The sequence below is a fragment of the Oncorhynchus masou genome, chromosome 31, assembly GCF_036934945.1.
Source record: "Oncorhynchus masou masou isolate Uvic2021 chromosome 31, UVic_Omas_1.1, whole genome shotgun sequence".
In the NCBI taxonomy this organism is placed as follows: domain Eukaryota; kingdom Metazoa; phylum Chordata; class Actinopteri; order Salmoniformes; family Salmonidae; genus Oncorhynchus; species Oncorhynchus masou.
The window spans coordinates 30396469-30411454 of NC_088242.1; the positions used below are offsets into that span (position 1 = coordinate 30396469).

The 14986-nt window shown below is 47.1% G+C and overlaps 1 protein-coding gene across 1 annotated transcript in view; it reads left to right on the top strand.

Annotated features, from left to right (window-relative positions):
• Positions 1-11621, top strand: part of LOC135523788 (unconventional myosin-XVB-like) — a 32372-nt gene extending 20751 nt beyond the window's left edge. The window contains exons 25-59 of the mRNA XM_064950691.1: positions 131-351; positions 424-659; positions 877-1046; positions 1218-1464; positions 1679-1859; positions 2079-2142; positions 2247-2279; positions 2440-2621; positions 2832-2876; positions 2949-3104; positions 3344-3422; positions 3536-3794; positions 4028-4115; positions 4302-4572; positions 4741-4844; positions 4954-5013; positions 5097-5172; positions 5303-5421; positions 5514-5632; positions 5788-5929; positions 6057-6168; positions 6324-6654; positions 6860-6996; positions 7272-7348; positions 7481-7557; positions 7648-7778; positions 7990-8084; positions 8173-8250; positions 8340-8436; positions 8636-8784; positions 8919-9043; positions 9248-9381; positions 9535-9668; positions 9854-9991; positions 10989-11621. Of these exons, the coding sequence (XP_064806763.1) occupies positions 131-351; positions 424-659; positions 877-1046; positions 1218-1464; positions 1679-1859; positions 2079-2142; positions 2247-2279; positions 2440-2621; positions 2832-2876; positions 2949-3104; positions 3344-3422; positions 3536-3794; positions 4028-4115; positions 4302-4572; positions 4741-4844; positions 4954-5013; positions 5097-5172; positions 5303-5421; positions 5514-5632; positions 5788-5929; positions 6057-6168; positions 6324-6654; positions 6860-6996; positions 7272-7348; positions 7481-7557; positions 7648-7778; positions 7990-8084; positions 8173-8250; positions 8340-8436; positions 8636-8784; positions 8919-9043; positions 9248-9381; positions 9535-9668; positions 9854-9991; positions 10989-11078 (4757 nt within the window). The 3' untranslated portion in view covers positions 11079-11621. The remainder of the gene's footprint in view (positions 1-130; positions 352-423; positions 660-876; positions 1047-1217; positions 1465-1678; positions 1860-2078; positions 2143-2246; positions 2280-2439; positions 2622-2831; positions 2877-2948; positions 3105-3343; positions 3423-3535; positions 3795-4027; positions 4116-4301; positions 4573-4740; positions 4845-4953; positions 5014-5096; positions 5173-5302; positions 5422-5513; positions 5633-5787; positions 5930-6056; positions 6169-6323; positions 6655-6859; positions 6997-7271; positions 7349-7480; positions 7558-7647; positions 7779-7989; positions 8085-8172; positions 8251-8339; positions 8437-8635; positions 8785-8918; positions 9044-9247; positions 9382-9534; positions 9669-9853; positions 9992-10988) is intronic.
• The last annotated feature ends 3365 nt before the right edge of the window (positions 11622-14986 follow it).

Consider the following 14986-nt stretch of genomic DNA (forward strand, 5'->3'; position numbering starts at 1 on the left):
TCATATTTTGATGTGTAAACACAGCAGTGGCAGGTAAAGGGTGGGCTGTTGCTGGATTGGACCCAGGACTGCCATTGTTCTCTGGGGTCTTTTCTCTGTGTGTGACTGTAGTTATGTGTCCTTGCACCAGGGCGGCAGCATGGCTCTGGGGTAACAGAGGTGGCGCCTCCACAGGTGAAAGCAGGACACACCCTCACCCTGCCCCTCGACATAGACAGCTACCCCTTCTCACGATACGCCAACGCTACGCTGAAGGATGGCTGGTGTCAGCCGCAGGGCTACTCCCTCCAGCGACCTCTGACCTATCTGGAGCCTGAAGACGCTTGCATAGCTCTGGAGATCTACAAACTGGTCAGTTCCACACACACACACACAAACGCACACACAATATCTCATCTCTTTAACCCTTGTGTCTCTCTCCAGATCCTGCGCTTTGCAGGGGACAGTGATCTGAGTGGCTGGCAGGAGCAGCTGTTGGGAAACTACATCGTGGAGCAGGGCCTTACCAGACCTCCCCTGAGGGATGAGATCCTAGCCCAGATAGCTTACACCACCTGGGGCAGGGAGTCAGAGGAGGGGTCCCTACGGGGCTGGTTGTTACTAGCCTGCTGCCTCAGTGCCTTCACCCCTTCCCCAGCCCTTGACAAATCCTTGCTCAAGTACGTAGCTTAGTGGGCAAAATCAGTTTTAAAGATGTCTTTTTTTGTCATTATTGAAAAAGTGTGTTGTGTAGGAATTGAGATTATTTTTTAAAACTTTGTAGTTTTAGCTACCATAAAAATATGTCCTCTCTTTCTCGACCATATGTGGTTAGTTGGTTTTGTCTGACATGTGCAGGTATGTAAGTCTGTGTTTCTCTGTCTCACTTGTGGACAGGTATGTGTCTGACAAGGGTCCAGGTGAATATCGTTCTCTGTGCCAGCACAAACTCCTCACCTCCCACCACCTACCCTCTCCCACCTCCCGCCTCCACCCCCCCTCCCAGCTTGAGTGGACAGCCAATCAGAGGAGAGGAAAGATGGTTCTGGACATACACACCTTCAACGGTGAGAGAAAGGGGTGTATGAGTCATCTCTGTGTCATGCTTGTCACGTTGCCTTTCTGATGTTGTGGTTCCATTTGCTCAGTGTTATCATGATATTTCACCTGGCCGCAGTGGTTGCTGTTGGCAGCACCAGGGATGTCCGTTTTATTCCCTCGCTTTCTCTCTCTTCCAGAGGAGAAGATTACAGCTGAGGTAGAGTCCTGGACCACAGGAGAGCAGCTGGCCTCGTGGCTGCTCCACTTCAGAGGGTTAGGTGAGGCTCCTCGGGGCTGGTCTGTGTCTCTGCTGGCTGATGAGGGCTGGTCTGACCTGCCTGGATGTGACTTTGTCATGGACCTGTTGGCTGGAGGAGAGACTGATACTACACTGGGGACCGCACACACACCCACTGACTACCTGTTCAACAATGAGGGAAACCGGTGAGGCCGGCGGGCACACACACAGAGATGCACGTACACATTGTACACACACACACACACACACACACACACACACACACACACACACACACACACACACACACACACACACACACACACACACACACACACACACACACACACACACACACACACACACACACACACACACACACAGGACCCCAACTTCACCCTCCCTCTCTCTCGCCATTAGGATGATAACAGATCTAGATGGGTTCATCCCCCCTGCCCCCTCCATGCAGGCCCCTGGTCTCCCCCAGCAGGAGGCCCACTGGGACGGCGGAGACTACCAGCCGTCAGAGGGTTCTCGTGGTCGTCAGATGGATGCTTATCTGGATGACCTCTTTGACCCAGTGCTGGACCAGGGACCAGGGGTCAGCACCATTCAATGTTATATCTAATAGTATGTGCTCTGTAACTGTGTATTTACCTGTGATGATCTGTTACTGGTTGGATTGTGTCTTCTGTTTCTTTGTCTTGGTTACAAGGCAAGGCTGGGGATTAGGTAACTACAGTTTTGTGGATCGTATTACTGTATGTGACGTGTAGATTGCGTAACAAAACGTTCTGCTGTTGTGTGTGTGTGTGTTTAGGACAGGGAGCGTATGGCCATTTTGAACAGGAGGATGAGAGGAGGAGGAGGGATGTATGGAGCAGGTACTGTATCTCTCACTTGCTCTGTCTCCCTCATCTCTCCGTTTCTCTCGTTATTGGGGCAATGGGTTTTCATTTTAATGTTAAATACAATACCTGTGTTGCAGGTGTCCCAATGACAATGCCAGGTTATTCTATGGGTGAGTGAGGGGAACAATGTAATAACACAAACATTCTAATCATGCTTTTAAATATTTTTCCTCAACTATGGTCAAGTCATTTATTTTTCTCTATTGTGCACTATTTTCCCACTTTTCTTCCTACAATTCCAAAATGTCCCATATTTTTTTTGTCTCCCAGGAATGCCGATGAACCCTGCCATGCAAGGCTACGGGGCTCAGATGATGCCAAGTATGATGCCATCTGCCCCCATGCCTATGATGCCAAACATGATGATGCCCCAGCCAGCTGCACCAGCCATGGACTCCCAGCAGATAGCAGCACAGCAGCAGGCTTTCATCAACCAACAGGCCCTGCTCATGGTAAGGACTGGGAGACACTGGGGAAAACTGGGAACCCACATGCCAGGGAAAACAAACCCACCGTAACTCTATCCTTGTTCAACAGTTCTTATGATATTGCCGCTTCTGTTCAAACATGACCACCTAGAGACTGCCCATCCTCTCTCTCTCTTCTCTCCTCTCCTCTCCTCTCTCTTCTCTCTCTTCTCTCCTCTCACTCTCCCATTTTAGGCCCAGCAGATGACAATGCAAGCCATGACCATGTCCCAGCAGCAGGCTCAGGAGCAGCAGCAGAGACAGCAGCAGCAGCAAAGACAGCAGCAGCAGAGACAGGAGCAGCAGCAGCAGAGACAGGAGCAGAGACGCCAGGCTAACCGAACCGTCACACCCCCCCGCGCCCCATCACCCCCACCCCCACCCCCACTCCACACAAATCCCCCCACCCCACCACCGCTACGCACACCCAGCCAGATGAAAACACAGCCACAGCACCATATACCTGAGGTGTGAGGGAGGGAGGGGTGTGACAGTATTGTTTATTTGCCGCTCTGCTTGATTAGTGTCCTTTATGTACTTAGCCAAAAATGTGTCATTTAATTACAAAAGAAACCCATTGAACAACATTAACTTGCACATAGACTCAAATGTGTATTTGTCACATGCTTCGTAAACAACAGGTGTAGACTAACAGTGAAACGCTAACTTACCTGTATCATGTTTTATGTGTACATCTGATTTTCCAGCCGGAGAGGGATGTGGACTTTGCCAGTCCAGACCAGCGTGAGTCTTTCAAGGTGAAGAGAGAGTTTTTCCAGAAGATTGGTGAGTAGAGCTGAATAAACCTTCCAGATACCTAATCAGCATCTGAGAAGCTGATGTTGAGAGTCTTGTCTTGTTTAAGACCCATCTGCCTGTGCTGTCATTCACTCTGTCAGGTTCTCAGCCCAAGCCAGCAGCCAAACCCTTAAAGCCTCGCCCTGCTCCCAGCAGCCCCCCCAAACAGACCCGGCCCCGCACCCCCTCTCCACCCCCAGCCCCCAGGACTTTGCAACCTCCCCCCTCTCCTCCTGCCAGAGACCCATACCCCCCCAGCCCCCCTGCCTCCCCGCCCCCGCCCACCACCAGCATCCGTGACATCATCAAACAATACCAGAACCGCCCCGCCAGTGACCCCAGACCCTTCGAGCCTGTCAGGTCAGTGGGACAGTGGATCCATCTAATTTCTCTCTATTGGGTCTTGTACCATCTATGTACCATGTACCATCAACTTCCTCTATGTACCATATACCATCAGCTTCCTCTATGTACCATATACCATCAACTTCCTCTATGTACCATATACCATCAACTTCCTCTATGTACCACATACCATCAACTTCTTCTATGTACCACATACCATCAACTTCCTCTGTCTTGCTCCTCTCCAGGGTTCCAGCCCGGTCATTTGTAAAGAAGAATGATCCTAAAGAGGAGGCCTTGGCAATCCTCATGAATAAAGGACCTATACAACAGCAGGTTAGAGTTTGGCTGGGGTTAACAAAGGGCCAGGAACGCAAACTAGAAATATTGATTTGGCGGACAGACTAGGAATATTGTACACAGAAGAACAGTCTTGGCAATCACTTACTGATGGGTTCATTCATAATTAAAGGCTCTAGTCCTACACTTCTCTCGCTTCCTCTCTCCTCTCATCCCCTCCAGAGAAAGTGGGCCCCTCCTCCCCCGATCCAGAGGGAGTCCCCCCTTCAGAGACAGCCTCGCCCAGCGTGGCAATCCTCTCCTCCCTCCACCAGAGGGCCTCGCTCAATCTCCAACAGCATGAAGCAGAAACAGCGCTCCCTGGCCGACCTCTTTGGCACGCAGGGTCGTTCCAAGAACCTTCCGCCTGCTCCACCCAAGTCCACCCCTCCTTATCCCCCAGCCATCTTTGAAAGCTTGCCAGACCCTCCCGCCAAGGCTGCCCCCACACTCAGTAAGTCCAACTACCTGAATGCAGGTGGAAATATACAGTAACGGTACACGTCTGTGTACACACTGCCTGTCCAGCCGTAGCCTCAGATACACGTTCATAACTCATATACTACAGTCATACCTCCATAGAGAAGTAAAGAAACTCATGTTGTTTGTTTGTCCTCCGTAGATCTGTCTGGGGAGGAGAGTGTTCGCTCCCAGCTCCACAGGTTCTCTGCCAGCGTCTACTTCTCCAACTCTGCCATGCCTGGCAAACTGTTCCTACGCAAGGAGGTGAGCTGGAGCGGCAGGTCGACGAGAACGCTGGAATCGTCTGTATTATTCTACACGTGTTGTGTGTTTAGCATTATAAGTCAGTCCTTATAATTCCCTCTGTGTTCAGGTGTTTTACCCCAGAGAGGGGTTCAACCACCCCTACATCCTCAAACTCCTTTGTGAGCAGGTCAGTACTGGTTATTTCCCCGTGGTCATTTTTCTTCACTGGCTTACACATGTCACACCGTCTATTACTATAAATCCTTTCAGATCATGAGAGACACGTACTCTGACACCTGTGTGAGGATCACCAGAGAGGATCGGAGAAAAATGAAAGACCTACTAGGTGAGTTTATTTGTCTTTTTTTTTTTTTTAACCAGGTAAGTCAGTTGGCGAGGCCAGGTTAAAAAATGAGTGTTCCCGTCCTCCATCCCGCTCTTTCCTCATGTTCTTCCCACCCCCCCTCTCTCCCCAGCCAGTTTCCACGTGGGCACCAGTATCAGCTCGCTTCAGGACGACACTATGAAGAAGAGGATAGTGATGGCTGCCAGAGACAACTGGGAAAACTACTTCACACGACTCTTCCCTGTCAAAGTGAGTTAGCTTTCTCTCTCTCTCTCTCTGACAGACAGACAGACAGGCTGACAGACAGACACACGCTCATCTCCCCTGTGTGTGTGAGGTAGGGTGGGACCAGCGGGGACACTCAGCTGTTGGGCGTGTCTCATCGTGGGATTCGACTGATGAAGGTGGCCAGAGCATCAGGCATAAACCCCAAACACCTGCGCCTGCTACGGAGCTACAGGTGTGCCTATTCTTCATCCACAACAGCGGAATTAGAGGACCTTTAGCCTTTTTGAATTATTGAGCGGGAATATACATCTAGTGTGTGTGTGTGTGCATGTCCGTATATGTTCTCCCGGTGTGTGTACCGTGTGTGCTGTGTCTTTCTCTGTGTAGCTATGCAGAACTGCTGTCGGTGGAACTGCGGTCTGCCGACATCGTGGAATTCAGTCTAAAGGGAGAGCAGCTACAGCTGCAGAGCAACAGGGCTCCACAGATCACTGCCATGGTCAGCCTGTTCCACCAAGAACTCATCAATGTAACCACCCGCCTCTTCCTCATCTTATATCGTACAAATGATTGTACACATGTGTTTTCTGGTACACTAAATCTTACTGTGTAGATAGTATCTTTGTTGTGTGTAACATCCTGTCAAACCTTCTCAGGGCTCAGATCATGTGATTGCCCTGAAGAGCTTCGTGACCGACGACAAGAGCCTGCTCAGCTTCCGCAAGGGTGACGTCATCAAACTGCTGCCCATTGACGGCCTCCAGCCAGGTGAGGTCATTACACTGACCTTTGACCTCTCCTTCTCTTTGTCTCTGTCTCTCTTTCCCCCGCTCTCTCTCTCTCGCTCTGTGTGTGTGTGTGTGTGTGTGTGTGTGTGTGTGTGTGTGAGACAGTCCTAATCCTGCTCTCTCCTTATTTCTCAGGTTGGTGTTTCGGTTCCATCGGGGGGCGCTCCGGCCTCTTCCCCATCGACGTCACTCAGCCGTCTGCCCCTCCTGACTACCACCACGTCCACCTTGACCGCCTCGACGAGAGGAGGAAGAGCATGAGAGCCCCCAAGCCGCCCGCTGCCACTAGACCCCCAGCTCCCAGGTCCACTCCCCACACTGGCTCAGCACAGCCCAGCCGAGGGAGCTCCATGCTGCGGTCAGCTCGTTCCGTCCAAGTATCGGTCCAGGGCAGTGAGATGAGTGACACCCAGGCGTTCCTGATGACAGAGTTTGCCATGAAATACTTCAGAGACACTGCCACCAGGTGAGAGGGGTAAACAAGGTTATATCCACCTGACTGGTGGTGGATATATTTTCCTGAGTGTAATAACTCTTCCATAGCGACATATACTTACCTCTCTTTCTCCTTATGTACTTTCTCTCGGACTCTCTCTTCCTCGCTCCATCTCGCGCCCTCTTTCATAACCCCCCCCCTCCTTCGTCTTTCTCCCTTTGTCTCTCTATCACAGAATGGAGGGTAAAGGTCTGCTTAATGGAGGTATAAACTTCTCAGAGGTGCTTCAGTACACAGAGGTTCCCATTCAGGAATCCCTCATCCTGTACAATGATCCTGAGCTCAATGGCCTGGCTGTCCAGGCCTTCCTGAGTGAGTCCAAACACACACACACACACGCGCGCACACACACACGCACACCAGTGGAGGCTGCTGTGAGGAGGACGGCTCATAATAATGGCTGGATCGGAGCGAATGGAACGGTATCAAACACATGGAAACCATCTGTTTGATGTACTTGATCCCATTCCACTTATCCTCCCCGATTAAGGTGCCATCAACCTACTGTGACGCACACTATTGAAGTGTGCATTGCACCTCTTTCATCTCAATATTCCCCTTTCCCACTTATCTTTCGCTCTCTGAAGGTGTGATGCAGTTCATGGGAGACCAGCCTCTTGGGAGGCACACGTCTGAGGGAGACTGTGTCAGCTATATCTTGATGGTGAGCCTCTCCCTTTGCACACCCACAGCTCACACGCAAACACCGTCGCTCACCTTACACTCTCAATGAGGATACCAGCTGCTTGAATGGAAACATGGAGTCATGTCTGTCCCATTGTGTTTGTGTGTTCAGTTAGGGAAGGAGAAAGAGTTTCTGAGAGATGAGATTTACTGCCAGGTGATCAAACAGATCACAAACAACACACACAAGTGAGTAGCTGGCAGATTGTGTACGAACCTTTACCTGCGAGTAGTGTACAGAGGGTCAATTCTTAACTTGTGTGCGCATGCGTTATACAGAGAGAGATGTACCCGGGGTTGGCGTCTGTTGAACCTGGTAGCAGGGTTCTTCCCCTGCTCTGGCACTCTGAACCCCTACATCACATGTCATCTACAAAACATCAGCCAAGACCCCAACCACCTCTACCAAGGTACGCACACGCGCACTCTGAACACCTACTGTCACACGCCACCTACGAGACATCAGCCAAGACCAACACACCCCTACTAAGGTACAGCCCTGCACCCCTCACACATTGGCGATGCCCCAGAGGAGATCCCTTCAAACATGTGTCTGTGTCTGTTACCCCAGAGCTTTTCTGTATCTAATGCAATGATGTATGTGTCTATCCTCTATCTCAGAGCTGTCTCAAAACTGTAAGGAGAGCATGTTCGGGACTCTGATCCACGGTGGTCGCAGACACGTCCCCTCTCACGCAGAGATGGAAGCCATACTGGTAAGGCAGGGATTCCACATAAGTGTGGAAATCTTGTTATTATATAAGATAAGCGGTACAGCTGTCGCTGTGTGTCTGTTCTCTGCAGGCTGGCAGACAATCTCGTCGGTTCCCCATCAAGCTGCCAGGCGGAGTGGAGTTCATCTGTAGGATACGCAGCTTCAGCGTAAGTCAAGTCTCCTTCCCTTTACCTTTCTCCTCTTCCCCTCCTCCCTTTATTTACCATTATGATAAAGAGTGACTCTGTGTGCCCAGGTGGCTCTAGAGGTGGTGGAAGAGCTGTGTACAGAGATGGGCATCCAGGACCCGTCAGAAGTCAAGGAGTTTTCTATCCATGCCATTCGGGACAAGGGTAGGTGGACATACAGACATGCTCTATCTATTAACCCAAATGACTCCCCAAAACACTTTACCTACAATGCACAAAAAGTTTATATTAATTGTGTGACAGCAAAACTAAGGAAATCCTAGTTTTCTATGGCTCTCTTCTCTTTTCATCCCTTCCTTATCACTACCTCCCTCCTGCCTCTCTTCTTCCTCTCCTACATTAGATGGGATGGTGCGGCCTCTCCACTCAGATGAGTACCTGTTTGACTTCCTATTGGACGACGGCTCCATTGTCCTGTCCTTCCACCGCGTCATATGGACACACCGACTTCACTTCGACAACGACCTCTACCTGGAGTTCCACTTCCAACAGGTACCCGAGTAATGACCCATAGAGTTCTGTTATAACCACTGAAACCACTTTGCATTATGTCAGGCCCTGGTGACAGCCCTTCTGTCCCTGTAATGAATGAACCTCATCTGGCCCTCTCTGTCTGTTGCGTGCAGGTCCTGGGTGACTACCTGGACGGCAAACTGATGCTGCCAGGCAGTGATGCCGCTGTCGTCCAGCAGACGGCAGAGCTGGCTGTCCTGCAGCACCTGGCACAGGGCCTCACTCAAGAGCCTTCTGTGTGAGTACTACCCTTAACCCCTATACCCTAACCCCTAGCCTTTAGCCCCCGCACTCTGCAGCACCTGCCCCAGTGTCTCACTCAGCAGCTCTCACTGTGAGCCACACTGTTGTTTTCAGACCGGACATAAGCCATTATTCTCTCTGTTCAATGTTAAGTGTGATATAGTTTCTGATAGTTGTCTCTCTCTTTTGTCGCCGTCAGGCTAGAACTGAAGGGGTACCTCCCCCAACAGGAAGGGGGCAGCACCAACCTGGAGCAGATCCACACTATCTCCCTCAGAGAGATAACCGCCATGCGCTCTCTCAGCCCCCGTGACGCCAAGGCACGCTTCCTCGGTGAGGCACGCACACAATTACATTTTTTGCCTTGCTTGCTGGGAAGAATTTTGTGATAAATGTGTTTGTAGCTAGATAATGCATTATAGATACAGTATCTATACTGCTGTAGGAATAGAATTGTATTGATTGATTTGCTCTCTCTACCCTCAGAGTGCCTGAGCTCCCTGCCTCTGTTCGGTTCTAATATCTTCCTGGCTCAGAAGGTCAGCCATCGCAGCTGCCCCTCGCCCTGCCTGGTGGCTGTCAACCAAGAAGGAGTGCTGTTCTGCCATCCCAATATGCAGGTACCGCATTTACACCCAACAACACCATTTATGTAGGGAGTGACACCCCAAACATGGGAAAGGCAGGCACCGTGTTTCCCAAAATATGGGTGAAATGATCGATCTTGACTGACTATATGGATCAATGGCTTTTATAGATGTCTGCTATTGTTAATTCTTTATTATAATTGTCCTGTGTTGTTCAGGAGCGGGCATTAATGATCCCATTGGTGGAAGTGCAGTCACTGCGCTCAGTTAAACCCAAGAAAGACAAGAAGGTGCCTGGAGTGGAGATCAACTACGGCAACCCAGGACTAAAAACCATCACCATCCACCTCAAACAGGTGAAGTACAATACACAGCAGTGAACGACGGGGCCACCAACCCCCGGTTTTGTGTAGAACTAGAACAACTTGCTGAACACACCGTAGCTTTCCAGGAACAAAGGTTGGTGACCACTGGTGGAAGGGTTTGTTCTTCAGTGTCCGTAAAGTGTACGGTTACACCTCGAAAGGGACATGGTCACGATGGGCAATACACATTACACACACATGCTACCTGGGAGATAAGATTTCAAGAAGACACTTAAACCGTGCTTGGCTACTCTGTGGCATCATGCCCATAAGGGAGCACATGCTCCCTCAGATTTGTCCTGTTTCAAAAAATAAAATACAAAATACAAAATATATTGTTTCTCTGTAATATTAGTAACCTCATTAACTAGCTACCAAGAAGCCATTTCAGGCTATCAATCAAATGAGAGTATCTAGCTTTGTCTAATTATCTTAGCCAGCAATTACTAGATGTACTGAATAAGACAATCCTTTCAATATTTTACGCAGATTTTAGCAGAGATGCAGAAAAGCATATTCAGTTTCTGAAAAAGGATAACCACCAGTCAGGTGGATACAGACAGCTCAAGAGGAATGCTTAGATAAGCAGAAAAATAAACTGATTTTTTCACATAGACTTAAGCATAATGATTATGGCTCTAGATTCAGGTGTTTGAAAAATGCTAATTTATCCAATTTACAGACAGGGGGCCTAGCCCCCTCCGGACCACCCCCTAGCCACCTTCACACACTTTGTGCCCCCTCAGATTCTGAGGTGCATGACGCCCTTGGCTACGCTTGATACCTTTAGCCAAAGCAACTTCCTCAATAGTCAACTGATGGAAATGGAAATATTCTATTGAAATTGTATTCAAATGAAGTGAATTGTTCAAAGGCATGACAACACTACAGTCCAGTACTTTCATTTAGTACAGTACAGATCATTTAGTACAGTACCTTCCTTGATAAAGTGTGCATTACATTCATGTGTGTGTGCTCTGCCCTACAGGCCAAGAAGCTGTGCCACATCATTGCTGTCATCATGGAGGAGCTGGTGAGACCACCCATCAATAGCTCTATCTCCAGCCGCAACCCCTAGACACACACACACACCTGCAGTTGGATAGGAAATGAGTTCTACAACTGTCAATCATTGATTCATATACGCAATAAAAGCGAATCACTTTCCACATCTACCATTCCTTCTACTGTGTCAGTGATGCTCCAGTTGGTGATTGATTGATGAAAATGGTTGAGAAATGAATTCTATCCACTACAGGTTTAATTTTCTCAATTTCCCAACAAACACGCACTCAGTGAGGGAGCCTATTGATAAGCGGACCTGCACTGATATATATCAAAACAAATCAATGCCTTCAGATTTTTATCTAAAACATTTCCTTATTTTAAAAAAAACATCACAGCCTTTGAATACCAATGAATGTCCAAATTTGAATATTGCTTTGTACGTGTTAGGTTTCTGTGCAATATATCTTTATATAACCGATTTATCAATGTGTTTCTTTGTAGTAAATATTTTTGTAATTTAAATCAAATTATTTTGTAGATGGATGAAACTGTTCTTGTTTACTTTGTGTATAACTATTAAAAAGTATTGCTGAATAAGGCATTGTTTCAATTATGTGTGGTTGGTTTATTGTGAATGGAAAAACTGTCATAAAGAGGTACTGGTTTCCAGCTGTGTTTAATATGATAGGCCTACAAAAACACTCAGTGGTCTTGTGGTTTGATTGTATGCCTTGAGATTGGAAAGTTGGGAGTTTGTTCGCCAGCTGTCATACCAAACACTGTAAAAAATGGACCCGATGAACTTCTGCTTGGCAACTCAGAATTAAGGAGATAGACTGGAGTTAAGGCCCTACAATAGACTAGCTTCCTGTCCAGGAGGTGTACTTGTACATCAAGCTCAAAGGAGCAGGGCTACTTACTTAACTTTGCAAGGCTACTTACTTAAGTTTAGAAAACCACAAACTGTCCTTTCTCGTTCTGACTTGACTGATACAGCTGAGGAGTCCAACAGGATATTTGTAAGAATGGTGAGGACTGCAGAGAAATCATTACAAAACATGCATTACCCAAATTTAAAGTTACGGAACCTATAGTTTCCTTGTCAGTTGGTTACCTAGTGTTGCAGTTACTCTGCCTTGTACTGTGATCATCCAGCTCTGCCTTGAACTTTATGTTCTGAGACTTGTGATTGTTAGTCTTGTGAGTGTGTAGCCAATACAAGGCTGTAAACGTAATTTTGATCATTTAATTCTACTGTGTTCTATTCATCCATCAGCCTGGATGAGTTTTTTGAGGCCCTGGATGACGAGGGCCTCCATTTTTGTTAGATGTGCTGTTGTATTCCGTCCTCACTCTTAAAAAAAAAGAAGCTCATTAGTGTTTTTCTAGCAGACGTTTCTTTCACGTTTGGAAGTTTTACTTTGTAGACAATAGTTAGTCTTGACTTTTCCACATTTTGTTGTGTTACAGCCAGAATTAAAAATGGATTAAATGCACATTTTGTGTCACTGGCCTACACCCAATACCCCATAATGTCAAAGTGGAATTATTATTATTTTTTTAAACAAATTTATAGAAATGAGAAACAGAAACGTCTCGAGTCCACAAGTATTTCACCCCTTTATGTCAAGCCTAAATAAGTTCAGGAGTAAAAATGTGTTTTAGTCAAATACGTCGCATGGACTCACTCGGTGTGCAATAATAGTGTTTAACATGATTTTGGAATGACTTATCTCAGTGCCCCACGCAAATAATTATCTGTAAGGTCTCTCAGTCAAGCAGAGATTTTCAAACACAGATTCAACCACGTGTTCCTGAATGACCAAGTCATTTTTTACTTCAATCTACCTGAACATTTATGGCAAGATCTGAAAATGTTTGTCGAGCAATGATCAACAACCAATGTGACAGAGCTCAAAGAATTTTGAAAAGAACAATGGGCAAATGTTGCACAATCCAGGTGTGGAAAGTTCTTAGAGACTTACCTAGAACAAATCACAGCTGTTATTGCTGCCAAAGGCGTACCTACAAAGTATTGACTCGGGTGTAGAATACTTATGTAAATTCTGTATTGCATTTTCAATAAATTTGCTGAAATTTCTAAAAAAACATGTCCTCACTTTGTCATTATAGGGTATTGTGTAGATGGGTGATAAAACCAATCATAATCCTTTATGAATTCTGGCTGTAATAGAATTTGGAATAAGTCAAGGGGTATGAATACTTTCTGAAGGCTCTGTACATAAATCTGGATTTATTGTTTTAAGGCTTTTCATCTGTCAACCCACTACCCAGTATTACTCACCTGTAAAAAAAAAAATTACATACAGAGAGAGACTGGAGGGTAGGTGTCGTATTGATCAAATGAAGAGCTATGAGCACGGCGACGCAATCAAGGTAGAGAAAGCTGGAAGCAGAAGAGGAACTTGAATCGGATGGTGGTGGAAATGAAGATGAATGGACTTTTTGTCCGGAAGATGGGAAAGGAAATGTCTTGTGTTGATAATACCCCTTCGTATCTGGTAGGAGTACATTTTCTGGGAATGTTGGGGCCCGACTTGTTTAATCCGTTGGAAATATTCAACATGGTGGGGAAAGGTTTGGATAAAGTGAAGTTGATGAAGATCACGAGGAGTGGACTTATTTGAAATGCTTTATGTTTCTGCTGCTCAGAAAAAGAGCATGGTGGGTCTCACTCGATTTGAAGATTATGCCGTGCCGCGCTTTGGGGTACGGAGAAGGTCACCTGTCAAGGGAGTCGTTTCTGGAGTCTCAGAAGAACTTGACATGGATATACTGAAGAATACTCCTGGAGAGGCTGATGCTTGTAGGATGAATGGTTTTACTGACGGCAGGAAAGAGAACAGTTTGTCTGTACCTTTTGCTGTTTGATATGGTGTCCCTCCTGACCCGAGTGCAGATGGGATATGTGGACTATCTTGTCAGAGCTTTTGTATCCAGTCCTTTGCAGTGTCAGCGCTGTAAAATGTTTGACATGTAGTACGTGTCTGCAGAAGAAAGAAGCCACGATGTGGATGTGGGACGTGTAGGAAAGATCACTTTGAAGGAGATCCCGACTGTGTAGCACAAAATAATGGCCAAGAAGCAAAGGGTTGTAACTCTGGTGGAGAACATGAGGTGACATTCTTGGAATGCCTGAGTAGGGTATAAGAGAATGAGGTTGCTAAAATCAGGGCAGTGGTGAGTCTCCAATGCAGAGGCTGTCAACAGGATAGAAAGAATGAGTATCTTTGAAAGTCTGGTGAATCACCAGTGGACCCAGCAATTGTTCATGTGAAGAAAGTGGACTCTGTCTTTTATAGCGATGGTGGTAAATGGCACTGCGCACGCGGAAAAGAAGTCAAGAAAGATAGACATGACATCATTGCTTCTGCGGCTGAAACATTTCTGGGATTAAAAGATTTTACATCTGAAGAGCTACATGGAGTACTGTGTCGTGCGGTCCTACCCTCTCAAGCCCTAAAGCCTGAGCAGGGTAGTTGAGTTCTCGAGTGACTGAAGGAATGGGCTATTTCTTTTTTGTTCGTTTGTGTAGATTAATGTTATTTTTCCCTCCCCGTAATGGAATTACTCTTTAGAGAAATGTTTACCCTCGTCCAGTTGGTGGCGGCAAATCGCCACTAAAGGATGTGGTCCACCATAAGGCCTCAACGAAGAAGAAGTAGCTATCCTATTTCAAAATAGAACGGTTGACTTGGGCCATCGCCCCTCCCACACACGCAAATCAAAAGAGCAGGACTCCACCTATGGTAAGCCCTCCAGGAATCCCAACCTATCACAGCCGTGCTTCATCGCCTCCAACCAAAAACGCCACTCCCTCATCTGCTTTGAATATTCGCTTAGGGTTGTTGACTTGAACCGCCTGTAAATTCAGTGGATATGCTATGCTACTCGCCTCATGACATGAATATGCATAGGCATCTTGAAATAACTCCAATATAAAGTTTTTTTTTTCTC